The 19285-nt window shown below is 34.4% G+C and overlaps 2 protein-coding genes across 3 annotated transcripts; one reads left to right on the top strand and one right to left on the bottom strand.

Moving 5' to 3' along the window:
- Window positions 1-829: 829 nt before the first annotated feature.
- On the top strand, window positions 830-17474 carry LOC132952194 (equilibrative nucleoside transporter 4). Of its 2 annotated transcripts, XM_061024392.1 has the most exons (9): window positions 830-1841; window positions 3863-4017; window positions 4141-4272; window positions 4362-4436; window positions 4878-5098; window positions 6335-6560; window positions 7544-7731; window positions 13451-13697; window positions 14554-17474. In XM_061024392.1, exons 1-9 carry the CDS (start codon window positions 1696-1698, stop codon window positions 14862-14864), a joined length of 1701 nt encoding a protein of 566 aa, XP_060880375.1. In that variant the 5' UTR covers window positions 830-1695; the 3' UTR covers window positions 14865-17474. The 2 variants fall into 2 exon arrangements, with proteins under 2 accessions (XP_060880375.1, XP_060880376.1); XM_061024393.1 differs by lacking the exon at window positions 830-1841 and having other exon boundaries at window positions 3925-4062.
- Window positions 7900-13442, bottom strand: LOC132952196 (uncharacterized). Its single transcript, XM_061024397.1, has one exon. It carries the CDS (start codon window positions 10782-10784, stop codon window positions 10065-10067), a length of 720 nt encoding a protein of 239 aa, XP_060880380.1. The 5' UTR covers window positions 10785-13442; the 3' UTR covers window positions 7900-10064.
- Window positions 17475-19285: the final 1811 nt, after the last annotated feature.

Here is a 19285-nt window from a genome sequence, read left to right as displayed (position 1 = left end):
ACAAATGGCAATATATTTTTTAGCATATTAATATTATGCTTAAAAAATCAATTATAGGTATCTCGTTAGGCAATAATTTGCAACCAATTCAAAAACATTCAATTTAATGAAATGCACAGTCAACAGTTCTAGTGATGATGTAGGGTGTCTGGGAGTACGGGATATGGGTTTGGTTTTCGGTAAGGCTTCAAGCCTTCGACATTGTAAAAAAAAACCGGTGCCTATACCCTAAAACAAACAAATTAATGAAAAACCTAAATATTTGTAGATAAAATAAATGTAGATTTGGTTAAGGGGATTCGATACCGTTATTTTCTGTTTTTGTCTAACACATGTGCGACATAGTATTTTAGACATGTTTTTTGCCAAACATTCCAATTGATCTATTGAAGCGATAAGAATTCTGAAAACAGATTTGAATTCGTCGTCAAGTCTACTTGAAATCGACTTTTCCACATTTTTGATATTATCCCCCAAATTCCAGAAAACGTCATATTAAAAAAGAGTATTTAAACATTTTTGTATTTCAATTTTTGGAGGAGCTAAAATCAAAAAATCAAAATTGTGGGAAAGTCGATTTCAAGTAGACTTGACGACGAATTCAAATCTGTTTTCAGAATTCTCATCACTTCATTAGATCAATTGATATGTATGGCAAAGGATCCGTCAAAAATCCTATGTTGCGCGTATGTTAGACAAAAACAGAAAATAATATAATATAATACCAATTAGGCATTGCTGTTTGGCGAATTACAATTTACAGTTGCTACCTATATATTTAGATAGCTAATATCGATGAGTCCTAGATAACCTTGATGTAATTTATTAAAAATATAAATTCCTTTAAAAAATGTATAGGTATTAAAACAAAATAAATCTAATACAACGAGACACTGGTTTTGTCGAGGGGACCTCGTCGCATTATGACGAGTGATCATCATTAAACATCGCGAGAGTGTCCTGCCAACTGCAGTCACTGCGCTGCAGCATCATATCATTTCCACGACTATATACACACGATCCTGACCTTACTATCCATTTGCAGGTTGCACGGGAGTTGCATATATATAAACCACAACTGTATCAATACGATATATTATGTGTACGTGATTATATATACATATGTATTCGACTTGTCGGCCACCAAACGGTTTTCGTCGACGGCCGCGAGCCATTCATCGATCGCGTCTCTCCTTTTTAACTCCGCCCCGCACGACTCCTGCAGGAGGCAGACGCAAGTCACGCGCGCGCATGACGCCGGCGCCGACGCGCACACTCGGACTAGAGTCGTACACTTACACGAGTTTGCTTTCGAGTTTCACGTGCGTGTGTGTGTGTGCAATATGGTCAGATTATCGTAAGTCTGAATGGTGTGCGTATATATATTGTGGGTGTAACGGTGGCGCGTCGAACATCACTGCAGCGACAACAACAACAACAACAACAATAATGCGCGCGCTGTTTCGAGTTGTTGATAAAACATTTTAATAATAATAACAACAATATAACGGCGTACACTATAACTGTGTATCGATAAAATATGAATTAATATATGGCTAGCCGTGCGAAATAGACTGCGGACGCTACACACGAGCGATATCACGTACGTATTTATGCGTGAAGTATAGGTACAAGCTATTCGGCGTGCACAAATCTTTGCGGTGCGGTTGATCGTCGCTGCTGCAGTGCGTCGTGATGGATGAGAACCTGAGCAGGGGCTACGTGGCCCTAGGAAAACGCGGCAATGTCTGTCCACTGGCTACGCCTCCGGTAGACAACTTGGGCAAGACTTACATGGCCATGGTACTGGCGGGCGCCGGTTTCCTATTCCCGTACAACAGGTACACCTATTTTATATATATATTATACATCACCAGTGGCGTGCTCAGATTTATTGAAGGGGGGGGGGGGGGGAGGGATCCGGGATATACATTTTTGACTAAATTCTCAGACCCCCTTATATACAACATAGTAAATACACTTTAATAATGAAAATTTCTTTGTTTTATCATATATTTTATACGACAAAAATAAACCAAAGGACCAGGGGGATATATGACACTCTCATCGCCGTCCCCTCACTCCCCCCCCCCCCGTGAGCACGCCATGCTAAATACATAGTATAGCCTGCAGGGGCGATAGTTTTTGATATTAAGTGTACAAAATTAATAATTATATATAGGGAACGTGTATAGTTAAAAAAAAACTCTGTTACAAGAACTTTAGACTTCAGTGATAACCAACTATTATATTATAGTCTGTAAGGGAACCTGCAGGGCCACCTTCTAAACCTATTTATATTTTATTTAGCAGCCCGTTCTTGGACTTATCTGGGAGAGGGGGCAAGGGGTCAAACCCCTTCGAAGCTCATACCTGCACACATACATCATTCCACATTTTTTGAAAGAAATGTTTAATTTAATCATCTAATTATAATATAGACAATTAATTAAATTAAAAAAAAAATTGGTGGCCTGTAAATATTGCTACAGCTGAAAGCCGTTTTTCAACTCTTAGACGGGTATAAACTTGGCTTCGTTCTGGGATGAAAGAAGATTGACATAACTTCAAAGTTCATTAAGTTTATTGAGTGTTCATAGAGAAATCGGCATAAATAGGTACTAATAGAATAATAATTTAACCACTTTAAAAATAATGTAACTATTAAACAGCGTTTATATTTTCAATTTTGTATACAATACCTAATTTCTGATTCCTGGACATTTTTAATAAATACAAATATAATAGAAATTTAAAATACTATAGTGATAGGAATTACATTTTAATTTTTAAAATTTCTATATGTTATATATAATTGAGGGGTTCAATACTTGGGTACCTGTATATAATATTTTAAAATGTACATATTTGTGTAGCGCACATTCATTAGTTTTTACGGGACCTATTATTGATGTACATATAGTATACGTGTCTCAATTTACTCTGCACTTTTTCCAGACTTAAAAATGTAATAATTAATATTGCATCATGTTTATAAAAATAAACACTAATATGATACCTATTACCTATAGGTAATAGGTACCTACAAATTCTCACAATTCTCAAGAACATATATTTTCGGCATAATGGTATATATTAAAATAAATAAATAACTAAACTTAAGTTAATAAGTTAATTGTAAGTTTCCATATAAATTTGACCTTAACTGAGTTTAAAAAATGTATAATAACCATTAACTTTAAATTTTTTTAAATGATTTCTATCAACTTAACTTAACTTAATTAAAAATTATCATTAACTTGCACAGTCTCGGTAATAAATAATAATATCTGGTCGTGGTATGCATAGTGCACTGCGCAGTATAGCCGTATAGGTAGGTCTGGCGAAACTAAAACGTGAGCATCATTTATTGGTATTTGGTTTCTTGTATAGGTATTGTACTAGTATGAGACAGCTACTGAGGCACTGAGCTATAACTATTATGTTAACGGTCGTATAGTGATGACTGATGAAGTTATGTACATACTACATACAATAATTTAACTAATAAATAAACATTGATTTTGTTGAAAACAAAAACCCCATAGAATAGGTTATTACTTATATTAACTCACTATAATATTAAAGTTAACTACACAAATGTATTGGTTCTGCCGATAAACGTAAATTTGCTGTTCTACGTTTTTAAGACACATGATACTAATGCGTGTATATATTGGGGCATCTTAATTCTAATCATTTCAAGCATTTATAATGTACAAATAAAATATATTTCTGACATATTTCAGAGTATCAGACATAAACTTTTTGTAAATTGAATTTACAAACTTCTTCCAAATGTAAAAAGACTAAAGAGTAAATATAAACTGTGAAGTCAAAGTTTCTTTTTTTTATTTTGTAGTTTTGTCATGGCTGTGGATTACTTCCAAAACAAATATCCTGTTTCGATGGTAGTTTTCGACATGACGATCGTGTATATCATGGTGGCGTTTGTCGCCGTACTCACCAACAATCTGCTCGTCGAAACACTGTCTTTCACGTGTCGCATCAATATCGGTATACACACAATATAATATGGAACGCACTATCGAGACAATTTCCGTATACACCATACCTAACTAATTCCGACGATTAATTTGTGTTTGCACATGTATAATATGTAGTTATTTATTTTTACAGGTTATGGACTGACGATTTCGATGCTATTGTTCGTGGGTGCTGTGGAAATTTTGTGGGAGGAATTGTTCACGCTGGATACGTCATATTGCCTCAACTTGGTAGCCATTGGACTTATTGCATGGGGCGCGACAAGTAAACGAATTTTCAAAAGAAAACGATTTTAACAAATGTATACTTATAAATGTATTTATCTACTACCTATACGTATTTTCATTTGACAGTCCAGCAGTCCAGTTTTTATGGATACACCAGTATACTGCCTATTAAATACACGCAGGCCGTCATGATTGGAGAAAGTTTGTACCTATATCCATAAATTACGGTTAAAATAGATTAACGTGGAAAATATTAGACTATTAGAAGAATATAATTAAAAACATTTAACAGCGTTGCATGTCAATATAATTTATTACATTATACTATACTAGGTTATTTGATTCGTAGTTTAAATGTTTATTTGAGAGTATATAGGTATAATACCTATTTTTTTATTTTTATTTTATTGAGCTTATAAGCCCGGCAACTATGGTTATTAGCCGTTTTTTTTTTGTTTGTAGGGGGGTGGAACGGTTAAAACGGTTGGTAGAAACACGTTTGGTATGTGTGCCAAGGATTTGTAGCTAAAAATCCCGTGTGGCCATCCATCCGGGAGCTGGCCGGCCGATTCGTACACCCAAAGCATTTCCGCAGTTGAGTGTACTATACCTATTTAATATACTGTAATGATTGATTTCAAGGTGCTGCCGGGCTTTGGGTGTCCATTAACCGAATATTCACGAAAATGTTGACAAAGGACTTACGAGTAAGCACGTTCAGCTTCTTCGTGATAAGTCATCTGGTAGTGATGACGTCATGCGTGTTGTTCCAAATAGTGCAATCGTCTGATTTTGTCAAATTTTACATTGCCCGAAGTGAAGATTCGAAGAAAAAAATTTCATTGGAACCAACCGAAGAATATGTAAGATATTAATATGTTAATGTGACAATCTAAAACAAAATACAGCTAGTTATTTGTTATTATTTAAATAAAATGATTACGACTAATATTATAGTTAATGTGTCCCGTGGCACATATTATTAGGTTCTTAAACCGAATTTATAGTTGCTATATCGTCCAGGGACGCCCGGAAGCCCGAGAAAATATTTTTTAATAATTTGAGATTTTTAAATAAATAATACATTTATTTCTATGATTATAACCAAAATATTGAAATGTTGAGAAACCGTCGCACTTTCGACTTTTGTATACTATTAGTGATGAAATGACGGAAATGCCAAGCAATCGGGATTTAAAGTGTACTAACGTTGACGTAATGACGTCATATATTAAAACATAATTCTTATGGTTTGTTAAAAATTACACTGGTCGATAAGTTATTAATCACAATATAAACACTGTTACAGTGTTACTATATTAATTATAAAATATTTCGATCACTCAATGAGTTGAGCTCGGCCACGATGTACAAAGTAAATAGGTACCTATAAAAATAATAATAATAATACATAACCCATCGCACATAACACGATTATCTAATTTAATAGATTGTTTCTGACTATACCTATAGTATTATACATTTATACTGATTATCGACGTGTAAAGATTTCATGTAAATTATGTAGTATGGTAATGTTAGGCCGTTATGACCTTAAGGGTTTTAGGTTTTACATTTTGCCCCCAGAGAGCTAATTCTCTGTGGACGTCCTTTTTATCTTCATATTAAGTTCATTTTAAAAATGGTCATAACGAATGGTGAGTGCAGTACATTCTAAATCATGACCAAAAACAAATAGCTGTACAATTTACCTATTTAAACATTTATTATTATTTACTTTTGAATACCTATATTTTTATTATGATTTTTGAACCAAGTTTATATAGTTATTGCATTTTAACTTCTAACATAAATAATAATAAAAAGTGTCTTACCTAAAATTATGATTGATTATTGAAGCAGTTTAAATCTCACAGAATTACCAAGAGATTTAACTGTAGGTTCATGCTCCTAGTTAGGGCGAGTCTTCAAGGGGGTGAAGCGGGCGGACCCTGTTGCCTCCTCCAGTGCTCCATACGTAATAGATTTTTAAAAACAATTCTTAATTTTTATAGATAATTGTTTGTAACTGTTTAATATAATATAAGTATATTTTAAGAATTGTATTTGAGTATTTTATTGTTTTATAATATATGTAGGTCGATTCCGAACAATCCCAACCAGAACCATTTGCTGAAACTAGTTTAAGCACTGGAAAAATATTTAAAGACGAAAATGCATTTAGCTTTGCAAATCCCATGTATGATCCGAACGCAAATAGTGTGCCAACGTATAAAGTTGAAGACGTCATGGTACATGTGGAAACAGGAAGTTCTTTTAAGCTACGGAAATCCACCTTGTCTGAATTTTGGGATTCATTTAAGAGTGAGTAAAGATCAACAATGTAATTAATTGTATTAAATACGGGCTTTGTCCAAAATATGGTAGGTAATTTATACAGTACCTAATTTGTAGGTAAATGTATACATATAGTATAAGTGTACAACAAGTCAGTGGAAGTGAAACGGAACTATAGGTATCCAGCTTAAAAAAGGAAAGTATGGTGAACATTAGCTAGGTGCTATACGGTCGATTGGATTTTTACGACTATAATTATTAGTGGTAGGTGTTTGTACGTTTAGGAATAGTAAATGGGGTAATGACTAATGGTATGATTAATTTTTAATTTTTTTGTTATATAATTGTGCATATTATAAAATTTAAAATTACTTTGACGACAATACAGTGGTACCAAACACTGGTCAAATTGTTAGCCTCGTCTTGCAAAACTTGAAATTAGGCTAATATGTTCGAACACTGCAGTTTATCGTTTTGAAAACGATTATACACAGTCAACTGTGTCAGTGTACTATATTTACATTTTATACAGCAACACCTATGCACATTACGTCATTACCTATAGGAAATAGGAACAGAATACTTTTTTAAAAGTAATTTTTTAACACTAAACAAAATGTTAGTCATTTTTATCATTTATCAAACATGCTTGCAGTAGGTATCTCCATGCCTACTGTAGTACTGCGGTGTTTGCACTCGGCGTAGTTTAAAATTGGCACTGGACTTGTAACCGACTCTGAAATGGTGAAAAAATAGAAAATGTTTTTGGGATCGTATTCATTTTTCATTTAAAAAAGACTAAAGTAATACCTAATGGACAATGGTATCTTATATACTAACGAAATCTCTTTGGCTGGAATGTATTGTAACAATTTCAAATCTGTTACATAAAAATATGTCGACGTCCCCACAGAATCTTTAAACACAAAATTATTCTTACTGCATAATATATTATTATATGGCCATATATGCATATATTATCAAAGTTATAATTACGATATTAACTACAGGTGGATATAAGTTGAGGAAAGAAGTATCGAAGATCATATGGAAACAAATGTTGGCGATTTTCCTTTGCTACTTCGTGACGCTGAGCATATACCCGGGAGTACTTTCCGATCTAGTCAGCCCGAGATTTGGCACGTGGATGCCCGTACTCGTGATGACTGTATTCAACTTATTTGACCTTATGGGAAAGGTAAGTGGTAACGCACAATAATGTTGTACATCAACATCGATAACATCATAAAAAATTATATCTCGAAGCGATGTAGTATTGACTATTGAGGAGAGCATGGGCGGAAATCGGGACGGGGAATTGGGGCAATTGAGCCCCCAAAAATGTTCCATTAGCCCCCCCCCCCAACAAAAAAACCCAGACAGCTTTTTAGTTGTGTGAGAGCGAAGGAGCAGCTCACATTATGTTAAAAACGGTATAGCCACCCTAAAATTTTATTGGATTTCCGCCTATAGGATTGAGGGTTTTAAAAAAACACATTTCTATAGTTTTATAAGTTATGAATTATAAGAACTAGAACCTTATCTCCAGAATGGTACCTATCTGTATTGACTGTTAAATTGTTGAATAGTATTAGTGCGTATTACTTATACCTACAATTATTAGTTATTACTAGGGCTGTGAATTTAATGCACTAAAAAACCTTAAAAAATGTCAAAAATATGCAATAAAATATGCACATAAAATGCAAAATATGCACTTAAAATGCAAAATATGCACTTAAAATGCAAAAAAAAGGAATATAAAATGCCAAAAATTATAGTATAAAATTTATTAAAAATGGTTTTTAATTTAGTTTTTATATTTATATTAATACTGAGTACAGGATATTAAACATTAGTACAAAAAAGTGTTAATTAAAAAAAAAAAAAAATAATAAAAATGTTGATTGAATTTGAATTTACGTTTGCATTAAGTTAATGCTATTCACCTGAAACATATTTAAAAAAATTCGAATTTAACACCATCCATTACAGTGACCCACTTGTAACCTACTGTACAGCAGAGCGACATCCACTTATCCACCTTTTTTAAAATTATATTGTTATTTAGAACCTTCGTATAGTATAGTTTATAAAACTGTCCATGTCGTTCCCGCCGCGGTGTAATGCGTTATTTTATGATTTATTCAACAGTTTTCGTCGCCTTTAGTGTTTGATGGCTTAAATATTTCTTGGTACATATCATAATATCCGTAGCGTAACGTTTATACTCTGTATAATTAACTAACGATTTTTTTTATTTAAATTATATATTTTAACGATTTTTTAGTCGTTAAATCTGTAACAATTGATTAGGTATACACTCGACAAAATAAAAAAAAAGAAACAATATTTTTTTGTTTTCACAAAATTTGTTTATTAATAACAAAAACAAAAAATAATACAAAAATGTATAAACAATAGTATATTTATTGAAAAAAATTAGCACATTGGCTATCAATAATATAATAAATGTTCATAATATTAAAAGGGCCGAGAATAAGAAAAAAAAATCGAAATTTACAATATATGAACAATTAGACAATTTGAAAAAATTTAAAGAAATAAAAGGAAAAAAAAATACGTCGGGCAGGAGGTCGGGACACAATCAACAAGGGGGAGAGGATGCAAGATGGCGAATTTTGGTGCGGATATATGCAATGTTATTGGCTACTGGTCAGTGGTCACCTCTGCACGTTCTCACGACCTGTCCCGCGGGTTGCCGAGTATGTCGCGGGCGCGTTTGCTCGGACGCTTGACGACCTTGCCCAGCCGGCGAGGCCAAACCGATACGGCCGCAGAGCGACCACGGATGTCGGCGACGAACGGCGGCTATAGTGCGCGATGTTGTGCGCGTTGACGGTCGACGGCGCGATGACTCTGCCGACGGACGGCGAAGACCAAGACACGGAGCGAGTGAATCGAAATTTTGTGCTGCGGAACCGGCGAGGACGAGCGAAGCGGCCAATGTGGGATTACCGCGGGGCGAAAAGGCGAGAGTCAGCGGACCGCAGCGCGATCCTCAACTCTCGGTAATTTTCGCCCTGGCGTTGTCCCTTCGGCCGCTTCTTCGTTCCGCCGCCGCGGGTTAAGTTTCCTTGGATCCAGCGACGCTGACGTCCCCGTGTTCCTAGCACGCAAATCTCCATACCACTCACCCCATGCCAAGGTCTCCGCCGCTGCCGTCGTACCGAGTCACCATCGCCGTCGTCATCGTCGGTGTACCGTCGGGGCGGAATCGTTGCCCGCGCCGGTACCTCTACTACTAGCCGCCGTGTCGTCGCCGCCGCCGCTCCACGTGACCGTAACTGCAGCCGGGCGCTCGCCGAGCCGCCAGAGGGTCTCGCGCGTCAAAGACGACCGAGCGCGCTACGCCCGCGAACAACCCGTCGCGCCGCGGGTGACCGGAGAACGTGCGTGGGCGACTTACCGCCGCGCACCGTCCATGCTCTTTCTCACATCCTCCCCTCCTATGTGTCACCGTCATCCTGCCCGTCGTCTACGGCCAAGGGGTGAGCTGCGGACGGGTTCTCATCGACAGCAGCACAGAGCCCGGAAAAAGCGTCTCACGCTTTTCCACCTCTTACGAGGTGGATCGATTTTTCCGGGTGCTGCCGCCGGGTCCAGCCAACCGACCAGCTCACCAAGACTATTTTTTACAACTATACCCCTGACCGGCTCAATTTTCTCATCCAACACGTCTTCTGTACGCAACACGTCGTCGAGCGGTCCGCCCTCAGGAGTTGGAGTGGAATCGACAGGCCCCGACTCCGAGGACGGCGCGTCCCCACACGACGACGTACAGCTGCTCGCCAACAATACAGAATGGTCCTCTTCTGCTTCCGAAATTTTCGAATTGTCGTCTTCCTGGACAGTGTTGTTGTTGCCGAGTGGTGCTGCCTCTGGGATCGGAGCAAGCTCCGACTCTGCTGCAGATGACAGCGCGTCGCCGCTCGGCAATCCATCACTGTGCAAGGAGACGGACTCCTCGGCGTCTTCGTCGAACTCCTGTCCATCTGCGCCTCCAAGAATCGGATTTTGTCCTTCAGGCTCCGACTCCGGGGTCTGATCGTCGCCACTCGCAGTAGTAGCGCCCGAATCAATGGCAGACAGAAGAAGGGTAACTAAACCCACGAGATATTCGTCTGTTTCGTCAGCGTAAGTGCCATCCATAATGTTGACAACAATGTCTTCTAAGATTTCAAGCAATATGACGTTTACAGCGTCGATGTTATAATAGTTAGTTGCCATCTTTTGTTTGAGCGAAGATAATATGTATACGTGTATGTTGGGATTTAATCGAGAATTGCTAATGAGCTAAATACAAATCGTCCAACACAGAGACCGATCTCCGAGAAAATCTCCCAGACGACGACGACGTGTATTACTACTAGCCGGCCAGTAATATATGTTTATCGTTCTCGTCGGCCCGCAGCATTAGAATTTCGAGCACGTTAATTTTTCTAAAGACGTTATTGATATAATAATATTATACCTCAAGTTGGGGCAAAAAATGTAGAATATTTGTATAATTTATTTAATATGTCACTTGTATGAAAATATCACAATATTGTTACTATTTTTGACGAACTATGTGTAGGTACTTTTAATGTATTTATTTTATATTGTGGATACTAGTGTGCAGTGGAATTTACACTTGATAAATAAATGTATGGGTGATGGGCATAAAACACCTTTATAATAAAATACCCAACCGAACATAACTTACACATTTCTCCCTGTATACTCAAAATCCATAATATAGCTTAATAAAACCAGAAATTTATTTTATGGGTACCCTTCTTTACAATGTTTGTGTTATAATTTTATCAATAGGGCTGTGAATTTAATGCACTAAAAAAACCTTAAAAAATGTCAAAAATATGCAATAAAATATGCACTTAAAATGCAAAAAAAAGAATATAAAATGCCAAAAATTATAGTATAATATTGTACCATCCGTACTAAAAATATCACCGCCAAATTCATTGACGTACTTTCGTAATGTTGACGAGAAAAGCGGTTTTGATTTCGGCATTTTACTGTTAACACACTTCACTGTACACTCACGATTTATATTGTAAAATTTTACGTACTATAATATTAATTAGCGTATTGACATTTTTTTCCCGGTACACAATTTTTTAATCATTTATACCATATATTATTTATTTAGAACATAATATAATAAAAACCACATATACTTTAATTTATATATTTTTTTCCGGGACTCAACTTACCTACAACGTTTTTTTATTCGGGACTCAACTTACACCTACTGGCTACTACCTTTTTTTTCCGGGACCCAATTTACCGAGATAAGGTCATATGGGACCCAATTTACCAATCCCGCCGAATAGGTACTAAACGATATTATACTGAAATACCTACTAATAACTTAATCTGGAAATTCGTGACTGATATACGATATGCCACAATAACTTATCTAAGTTATCTAGTTGTCTAGCAATTGCCTTATTTTATCGAATCGTTAACTTTACCTAACCCGTATATAGCGTGTGACTTGTGTAAAATATTATTTAATAAAATATAAATTTGACATAATATATACAGCCCGTGTAAAATAAAAAAAAAATGTTTTCAAACAAGTCAATTGACGGAATTTGATTAAAAATACTAGAAAATGAACTAAAAAAGCAAAATATGACCTAAAAATGGGAAAAAATGACCTAAAAATTAAAAACGTCAAAAAATGCAAAAATATGCAAAATAAAAGTTTCGTAGATGGATTCGTTATTACATAATTCAAATTATGTACTCACAAAGCTATGTTTTACAATCACCAAAAAAAAATGCACTTTCCTATGAATTCACAGCCCTAGTTATTACCATACTCCGGACAGAATTTGATATTTTTTTCGAATATTTCCGAAAATAATGAATCTAGAATTCTGTAAAATACGTTTAATACAGCCAATACATGCAAGAAAATAATTATTAGCTCCTAAGCATTATATTTGAACTTTTATATAAAGTTCAAGATCAACCGGAGTTAACCGCAGAATGGGTTAACACCCACGGACACCCATATAAATTCATAGAAAAACGATGTTATTATTATAGCGGTTACCTCTGCTTGGGGTATATTTCACTTTCTTTAAAAACTATTTATTGATGTTGAACAATAAATTATTTTGTTAAATACTTTTTAATAAGATAAATGGAAAAATTCTAATTAATATAAAATTAAAATTAAATAAAAATAGATTTGTTGATCCCGCAATCTTTAAAAAAAACATTTTGAATTAAATAACTAAACAATTTAAGAAATACTAATTGTTATTATATCACAAAAGAACTAAATACAATTTGTATTTATTATTACGCACTTAATCAATGGTGTCCGAAATTACACACAAAGCACCACTTTTTTAAACTTCTCAAAAAAATACTTCTTAGATTTTTTTTAAATTGTATTGATACCCATTTATAGTGTACCTACAAAATAACAAATTTATTGAAAAAACCATGCTTCAATAAAATTAACACACAATGCATTGTGACTATTGTCAGTTTTGAATTAAAAAATAGAGTATTTTGAATATACCTATAGCTAATTCGTTTACCTTGATAATATCAATATAAATTGTAGATAGGAAATGTCGGCCAATGTAGTTTTTTTGTTCAAAATACTAACAACTAACTTATATAATATTTTGTAACAATGTTCTCAATTTACCAATATGCCCTTATCAAAAAGATCCAATATAAATTTATATAAACTAAAAATTGTTTTTTCCGAATTTACCCCGTAAGTTTGGAGTTACCTGATTTTACGGTACTTATTACTTATTAGTTACATTATTATGACAATGCGTATATTAGATATATAGGTAGCCTAAATTATTACGGTATTTTAAATTGTTATACCCATGCCCTATAATATATGTATTTAGTTATTGGGAGCTTATTCGTACGAACGATGGGATGACAAAATACTGAAGAGCACCAAAAAACGTCTGTTCATGATTCCTGCCATTCTACTTATCGTATTAGTTCAACATCCATTCCACACGAAAATCATCAGTGAATTCATGATTGTTCTGCAAACGGCCGTGCTCGGCGTTACCAATGGCATCACCGGCAGCGTTCCAATGATTTTCGCGCCGGCAAAGGTCGTCGAAGAACGACGCGAACTCGCCGGTAAATATAAAATATCATTGAGTTTTTAAAAATATGTTTGTTTTTACATTTATTGGAAGATATAGGTACTTAAAAATCAGAATTCAGATAAATGCTCACACAATCAAAGGATATGATAGTTCTATAGTGGTAGAGCTCGTATTGAGGTTAATGGCCCGGGTGGGGTTGACCGCTCGATGTATTAATCGCTCCACTAAAGCACATATAGGGCGTAACCACAAAGGGAGGTATAATCAGGTATCAGTCTACGCACTATGTACCAGTTCCTACTGTATAACTATAAAAATTAAAATCATATATAGCGTCTAGCCCAGGTGATGCCCAACATATTTCCTCGGCGGTCCACTTTGGTAAACAATTATCTTCCAGCGAGCCACCAAATATTATAAACGTACGAATAATTCAACTGAATTCAAACCAGCTTTTTCATTACCTATTAGTAAAAGAAACACAAGCTCAAGCCTCAAATTGCACATAAAAAAATAGTGTAAAACATTTTTTTTATATATTTTTCAGTTGTATTATCATTACCTACTATTATTATCGTATTTGGTTTATTTTAAAAATATTTTGTTACGGGCCACATAGAATACCTCCGTCGGCCACATGTGGGCTCTATAGCAGCTACTAAATATTCACAAATGACGGTTATAGATACGATACCTACCTATGACTTATAAGTACATAATACCTATATGATATATAAATATATATTAAACCTAGGTAACTATACCTATATATATAATATATAAGAACTAATAACAAGCAACCACAATATTATATAGGTAATATTATTCGGTCCGTTCGGTATACACCTATATAACTTACTATACTAAAGTCGTCTGTCGTCACGCAGGTAACATAATGACGATATCGTACATAGCCGGTACGACGGCGGGTAGCGTGTTCGCTTACGTGCTGGACAGGATCATACACTACGAGATCGGCTTCTCGGTCAGCTGGTCCGGCAGCGATTACCACAAGATATTGGCCGCCGGAGCCGCGATGGTGGACCCCATGGACCATTTCAACAGCAGTTATCTCCAAGGCATAGCGGACTCGGGCAACGACACAGGGTCGCCGCCCCTGCAATCGACGGTCGCGCGTCTCGGCAATCTGCTGCTGTCGGCCGGCATCAATTCGACGACGACAGCGTTCCCAGGATAACCGCGACAGGTGTAAGCCCACCTGTTGCAGGACGCCGCGTGTACATAAAACTACCTAAATAATTACGATATTACTATCGTTTTTTTTTTTTTTAAAAACTATTAATATATTTTATTATAATTACGTTTGGAGCGCCTGGGCGGTCGAAGAGTCGATAGGAAATAATGGCGCTTGACAGCCGCTGCATTATAATATAATATTATTAGTATTATTATACTATGCCGTGATAATATATATTGGCAATGTTATTGTTCAGACCACGGATTTGAGATATGTCTTAAGAGGACGTCACACCCGCGTGTTGTCTCCGTCTTACAAATGTACAACATAGCAAAAACTGTTTTGCGCAGGACAACTTTTCTCGCACCATATTTGCGGTAGAACTACAAAATGCTCACAACACGTAAGGAAGAACTTTATCTGTGCAACAGCGTGCTTTTTTTTAGTAGCACTATCCAATCATTTTTTATAAGCAAATGAAAAAACCAAAAAAAACGAAATGTTTAAAAGCAAATAACTTTTATTGTATTTATGTTATCTAAAATATAGGCACGCTGTTGCATAGATAATTGTCTACCCTATATGTTCCGAAATTTTGGAGCCACTACTACAAACGCAGAAAGATAAGCATAAGACGCATGCAACACAAGCGGGTGTGACGTCCTCTTAAGGGTGTCCGTGCCGGTTTTTTCAATTTTCCGCAATTCTATAAAATTTTAAAATTATATTTGATATTTTTGTTGCTACCTAAATTATAATACTTTTCCACTAATCTACTGCTTTGATACGGTGTATTATATCAACAAAAATGATTTGACAGGAATAACCTCTCACGCCTTATTGATCGGTATATATCGTATATGTCGAATTTTGATATTTTTTTTATCTGACAGATGAGAACTTTTTACAGGTCGAATCGAAGCCCGAATCTTATTTTATTTTAAATAGTATTAGAAAAAAAAAATATTGGGTATTATTCAAATGCATATTTTATTATTTTAGCTTCTATAATTATAATTTTGAAAATCGGGCTCTTTGATCTCATCTGCAAAATGTTCTGATCTTTTGAATGAAAATAAAATTAACGAAATCCGGATATCCTTTAGGGCGTTTGAGTTTTTCCTGTAAGGCATGTTCTTGTATTAAAAATGCACCGGCTCCGATGCCCTTAATTCGTGGTTCAGACCCAAAACCTCGATACTTATTCTTGCCGGTTATTGATTAATACGTAATTGAAGTGTCAAGCGTTAAAATGAGCGGATATGTATTGAATGTTAATGTTTATATGTGACATTTTAAAATATTTTCCCAATTTTTAAATTGTTTCGACAGATGGTCAGTAGCAGTAGGTATATAATATGATTACAGACCGTTTATGTGTGCACTGTGCGGGACTTTACGACGTCGGATGTGTAGGGGTGATGACGTAATATTTTTGCAATAATGATATACCCATTGGCGTAGTGGTCAAATTTTTTGGGGGGCCTTAGCTATTCCGGGGGCAGACATGTGACGACTCGTGGGGGGCTATTATTCAAACTAGGGGGCTAAGTCCCCCCCCCATAACTGGCCATAACTACGCCTATGTCGGCTGCGTACGAGTTGATTCCTGGGCACCTGTTTACCTGCTCTGATACCGTTGAGTTGATTCCCTGGTCATTATATATTATTTTCAATTTTTAGTCAAATATTCAGCCTATTAGCCTAACCCAAGAAACACCAGGTTGGCTGACAAATTCAAATAAATTTATGATAAATTAAAAATTTAGTAATCAGGTAAAAAATTATTATTAAAAAAATTTAGTAATTTGGTAAAAATATATACCTACCTAACACATTGTTTTTAAAAAGAGATTACCAGTAAACCGTGACATATACTGACCTGGGAATCAAATGGTAAATACCTCTTGATGACCCGGGTATCAACTAATCCATAAAGTAGGTCTCGGGAATCAACTCACCTATGGCCGCCTATGGCTATACCTATAAATATAACACAATAGGTGCTCTCGTCCGTACGGTAAAAACGATTTTTAAGAACTCACTTTATAAAATTTTTTTCTACTCGACCCTTCAATTATTGATATGGTTGGATATTGTTGATCACGTCGGTATTTATTGACTCCAGATATATTTTTAATAATAAATTGTCATTAGTCCTCGGTAGTGTTCTTGAACTAAGCATATAATATATTTTTATCATTTTATGCGGACGATTTATTACGCTTTTTTTTGCGTGACTTTTCGATCGACCAGTGTTTTAAATTATATAAAAATCGTGTGTTATATCATATATGACATGTTATTTTAATTCATACTTAAAACGTTCGATTTTTATGTACCTACCACAATCCACTGCAACGGCAGTTCTATGGCAATAGGTAGGTAGGTATCTAATATCATTATGTTTAGTCTATATGAATATATTTGTTTCTGCCATGAATACAAAAAGCAAAAAGGTCGTAGGTAATAACATCATATGCTATACCTAATACTTATATAATGCCTCGTTACCTCTTCTTATACTTAGGTAGGTACTGCGTATTGTTGTGTACGTTTTTGTTTTTTCTGTTGAATAATAATAATTTACGTTTGCAACAATAAATACAATGTTTTTTTTTAACACCATTGCACAATCAAAAAATTTAACAATACGTCAATACTCAAGGAACGTGATTCCATTTGACTGAATAGCTTACACTATGCATAGTATAATATGCTACTTACATGTTGCAGAGTATATTGAAGAAAAAAAGCTCAACAAATTAGTAGATAAATATAGTAGATATTGTGATCATGAATGTATTAAATATATATCTTTTCTAAACAAAATAATTATTTATATGCATTAGGTGAGATAAGTACTGCAGAGCCCAATTATTGTTGTAAAATATAATTATAAAATATTTGCAGTGCTAATCACAAGTTTTACTGATTTGGAGTTAGTTTGATTCTTACATGTACACTGTAAATTAAACAAAAATGTATAGGTATAGGTATTGTGACCATAGACCTATCAACTTGGTTAATTGGTCTATAATTTTAACTTATAGTGTTTTTATTCATAAATAATATTAAATCATATAGATACTATTCTATCATATAGTTATAAACAATATATTGATTATAGGAACTTTAATTTTTTTTATTAAAATAAATTCATTAATCAATAATGGAATTACATAAATAAAACTTATGCAATTGAATATTGAACAATGAACACAATAATTAAGCATTTGAGAAGAGTGTCTCAAACTGTAGCTAAGTAAATAAATAATTAATAAAGCCCAAATGCATAGAAAATCTATGTTTCACTTAAGACATGTTAAACTATGTGTTATGTGACACACAAATTCACATAAGTACATAAAAATATTCTTTCATAAAAGTATTTGTATAAACATTAGCGAATATTGGCTAATGTATTTTTTAAGTACATTCATAAATTATTAAATCATTTAAATTGTTTTTATTATGCAGCTGATATATATTTCACTGTATATTGTCTGCAATTTACTTGGTGGAAATACTTGAGACTGGTTCAATAAAAATAAAAATTATATGAAGTCTTTTTTTAAGTTTGCTCTATAATTCTTATAATTTGTTTACCTAGAAAAAAAAATATTAAAAGAAAATTTTTTTTTTCTTATTTGTTGAAACTGATTTAAAAACAAACAAATGCAAGTATAAAATAATATTCAAAATAAGTGTTTAATTTTAAAAATAATTGTTAAATAAAAAGGGACACAATTTTGTAGCGATTTACAAATATCCAGGTATTTGTTAGGTCAGCTAATCACTAACAAGTAATAAATGTATGACTATAGACTATAGTACTAAACACTGACTAAGGTTCTCTACAAGTAGATTGGTATACAATTTAGATTCTGAGCGAAGTGATGAATGTATTGATTTTACAATGAAGTGTTTTTTTTTTATTTTTTATTTTTGCGTCTGTCATTACCTTTTAGGACAATAAAAATGCTTGGATTATCTTCAACTTCTTAGTAGTTCTTCTGGTTGGTACTTTGGGGGGTCAAAAGTAAAAATTTCCCAGTAGTTTTCAAAAGCAACGTGAAAAACAAAAGAAAAATTAAGGAAAAACGGGAATTTTTACGCAAAATCTGTTTTCGAGAAAATCGATTTTGGTGTTTGGTGTAATTCTTAAACAAATGACCGTAGGGACATGACATTTTGACTGAATGTTTATATAAGCATTTTCTATAGACCATACAATTTTGAAAATATTTTGACTCTTTTTGAGCTGTTTACGGACATTGTCAGTTTTCAATTTTTTTAGTTTTTTTTTCTATAAATATCAATAAAATTTTATCTGTTGAGTAAAAAAGCTTGAAAATTTAATAAAAGGCTCCTAAGTTATTGTTTCAAAGACAGATGAAAAAAATAAAAAACTCTTAGTC

The sequence above is a fragment of the Metopolophium dirhodum genome, chromosome 9, assembly GCF_019925205.1.
Source record: "Metopolophium dirhodum isolate CAU chromosome 9, ASM1992520v1, whole genome shotgun sequence".
Classification (NCBI taxonomy): Eukaryota; Metazoa; Arthropoda; class Insecta; order Hemiptera; family Aphididae; genus Metopolophium; species Metopolophium dirhodum.
Note: the sequence above shows the minus strand (reverse complement) of the source record. Positions and strands in the feature narration are given on the sequence as shown.